This window comes from Morone saxatilis, unplaced genomic scaffold (genome assembly GCF_004916995.1).
Source record: "Morone saxatilis isolate NCDOM2014 unplaced genomic scaffold, NCSU_SB_2.0 Contig11, whole genome shotgun sequence".
In the NCBI taxonomy this organism is placed as follows: domain Eukaryota; kingdom Metazoa; phylum Chordata; class Actinopteri; family Moronidae; genus Morone; species Morone saxatilis.
In genome coordinates this window covers 3287409-3290190 of record NW_023339663.1, presented here as the reverse complement: position 1 = coordinate 3290190, position 2782 = coordinate 3287409, and the positions used below count along the sequence as shown (strand labels likewise).

General features: G+C 43.2%; 1 protein-coding gene across 1 annotated transcript in view; it reads right to left on the bottom strand.

Annotated features, from left to right (window-relative positions):
* Nucleotides 1-2782, bottom strand: part of LOC118343385 (C-myc promoter-binding protein-like) — a gene marked incomplete in the record, with an annotated part of 59871 nt that overhangs the window by 5356 nt on the left and 51733 nt on the right. The window contains 4 exon segments of the mRNA XM_035682182.1: nt 25-279; nt 400-580; nt 1715-1882; nt 2560-2712. Coding sequence (XP_035538075.1) covers nt 25-279; nt 400-580; nt 1715-1882; nt 2560-2712 — 757 coding nt within the window.

The following is a 2782-nucleotide window of genomic DNA, read 5'->3' as shown; positions in this document are numbered from 1 at the left end:
AGACAGACAGAGACAGACAGACACCTGGGAGTCTCTGTTGCAGTGCTCAGAGGTGAGGATGAGACCGGGCAGGTTGCTGGGCAGGTCCAGCCGTCTGAAGTACCAGACCAGGTTCCAGTAGATGATGGGATGATGGTCCACCATGTCGGCCTCTGTGATCACCGCGTCGCCCTCGTTCTCCAGCAGACTCTCCAGCTCTTTCCACAGCACCAGTGGGCTCAGGTAGGGAACCGTCACCGGCTCGGGGTTGTGCAGCCGCCACTCCATACTCAGCGGGTCCTGGGCGGGACAAGAATGACAGGAGGTTAGATTTCTAACTGCCATGAGTAAAGTATGTGCAGCCCTTTTTAACAAATATTGATTGATTTAAAAACATCAGTGATTTGTGTTGAGACACACCGTGGCTTCATTGAGGCGGCTGGGCAGGCTGCCCGACGTCGGCACACAACGGTTGAGTCGGGATCCTTCGTCCAGAGGGCCGAAGGCGCTGACACTGCGGGCCATGGGAGCTCCAGGGGAGGACACCCCCTTCCGGCGGTCTGAGGGGATATTGATACCTTGAACCCTGGTCGATCGAGTCCTGTGAAAACACAACGAGGAGGATCAGCTCATAACACACATCTCAACTCACAACATTATACAAGATGATTGTTGTTGAGTGTCTTAAGTCACACAAACAAAACAGAATCCAGATTTAAATCAGCAAAAACACTAAAAATCAAATTTTAGCCTCCTGATATCTCGGCACCAGGGTATCAGGCACTGTTCGTCCCTGTTGCTCACACATTTAATAACCTCATGAAGGTGGTCTCTGTGTCACACACACAGACACAGAAAGCTTTGTATGGACCAGGTGCTGCAGATCATCTCATATCGCTCTTTTACAATGCAGATGGGGCATGTGGATGAAGCTACTGTAGGTTCCTACTTCAAAAGCATTGTTTAATCAGACAAACCTCGAAGCTGAATGAAGATGAGCTAGAAAAAAAAATCATACAGCACATCTGAGAATACACCACGAGAACAAAAAAATAAGTGTTTCAGGCCTCATGTCAGCTGCTTTCTGGTTGTATTTAATCCTCCCGGCCATCCTCCCATCAAACAAAACTAGTAACATCAGTATCAGTCAGTCACTTGCTTGACATTAAAATGTGATTATGAAGGTTGTTTTCATTTGTCTTCAAGGTCCTTTACAGAAAAACATGTAGAAGACAGATATTTAATTCTACATGTAAGTGACGTAATATTCAGACTTTGTGGCTCCAAACTCAGATTTATACACGTGGATGAATTAAATGCGATGCAGGTCCCATTTTTTTAGTTCATCCTATTTCCAACACTCATGAAATACAGTCACCAGTAAGAATTTGATAAAGCGAGCACCACAAAATACATTGCTCTAAACTACAGTGTGTGCATGTTGTTATATGTGGCATGAATTAAAAAAAATTCTGAGAACAAAGTAGGTATTTGGTGAATAAAAATACATTTAGTTACTCTACATTACTCTCTTATAACACTGTCAGACTCAGAGATATCATCATTTTTTTACTCCACATATCAAAATCTGGTGCCAACATTACCCATAATGCAACCAAACCGCTAATGACTGGTCGGCAATTCACATGTTTTATGCTGGTAGCAACAATCAATCCTTGTCCAATAGAATATCAATATAGACTCAGTGTGTAGATAACTGGAGAATGTGGTTTACCTTCCACTCCCCAAGCACTCCTGGACAGCAATCACAGGGGAGGGAGGGAAGACAGCTGTTGTAGGACAGGGAGTGGACAAGGTGGACGTCCCTGTGTCCAAACCTGTGGAGGCTGAGTATGATGAGGTCATTGCCTCGTCCACCGACGGGCTTCCCTTCAGGAAAAGCCTGTGGAAAGGAGAGGGTGCACAAAGAGAGGACATCCAGGAACGTCAAGTCAGGTTTCTTTCCTGATTAATTAGTGATTATAAAATCCCTGTAGCATTTCATCCTGTTCACAATATATCATTTTGTTGATTTGTTAATTTTAAAGGCACTGAAAACCTATTTTCTTTATCAACGTCTTACTGTGAGGAATATGAACACACTAATATCTGCCAAAGTTAAAACATATCTAGTTATTTTACTTCAGAGATTTCTGTTTTTATCTGTGGTATTCTCACTGGTTTGAAGCAGGTTATTCTTATGTTTCCAGGCCAATGTCGATCAAAGTTTTTGGGTTTTTGTTAAACTCTTAACTTTGGTTTGTTGCCTATTTAGTCATAAGTGTATAACAGATAAACAAAACAATGTTTTCAGGGGGAAAATCATCACTGGAGAGTGGATAGTTTGAAAAAAGGTAATCAATAAGCAATCACAGTAATCAACTAATGTCAGTAAAAACCTAATAATGGGGAGAAGAAATAGCTCCATCCAGAAAAGTCTAAATGCTACAGATCGTGTGATAATCTGACAATATGCAATAAAAACAACAAATACAAGACAACTACAAAATTCCTCTAAAGTTATCTAACAGTTATATTTTCACTGTTTCAGCAGTTCAGTACTAAGGTGTCATCGTCTACCTGCCGGGTCCTCGCATGTCCCTGATCTCCACGTTGAGGAAGGGCAGAAAGGGGTTTCCACAAAAGGGGCAAGTGGTGTTCAGGTTGGAGTCGTCTGCCGTCCAGCCGGCCATGATCTCCTCATCGTACACCAGGCAGTCACACGTCTTACAGAGTGAACAGCTGGACATCAGCACCTATAACGCAGCAGGACAGGAAAATTGAGGACACACTGCAACACTCA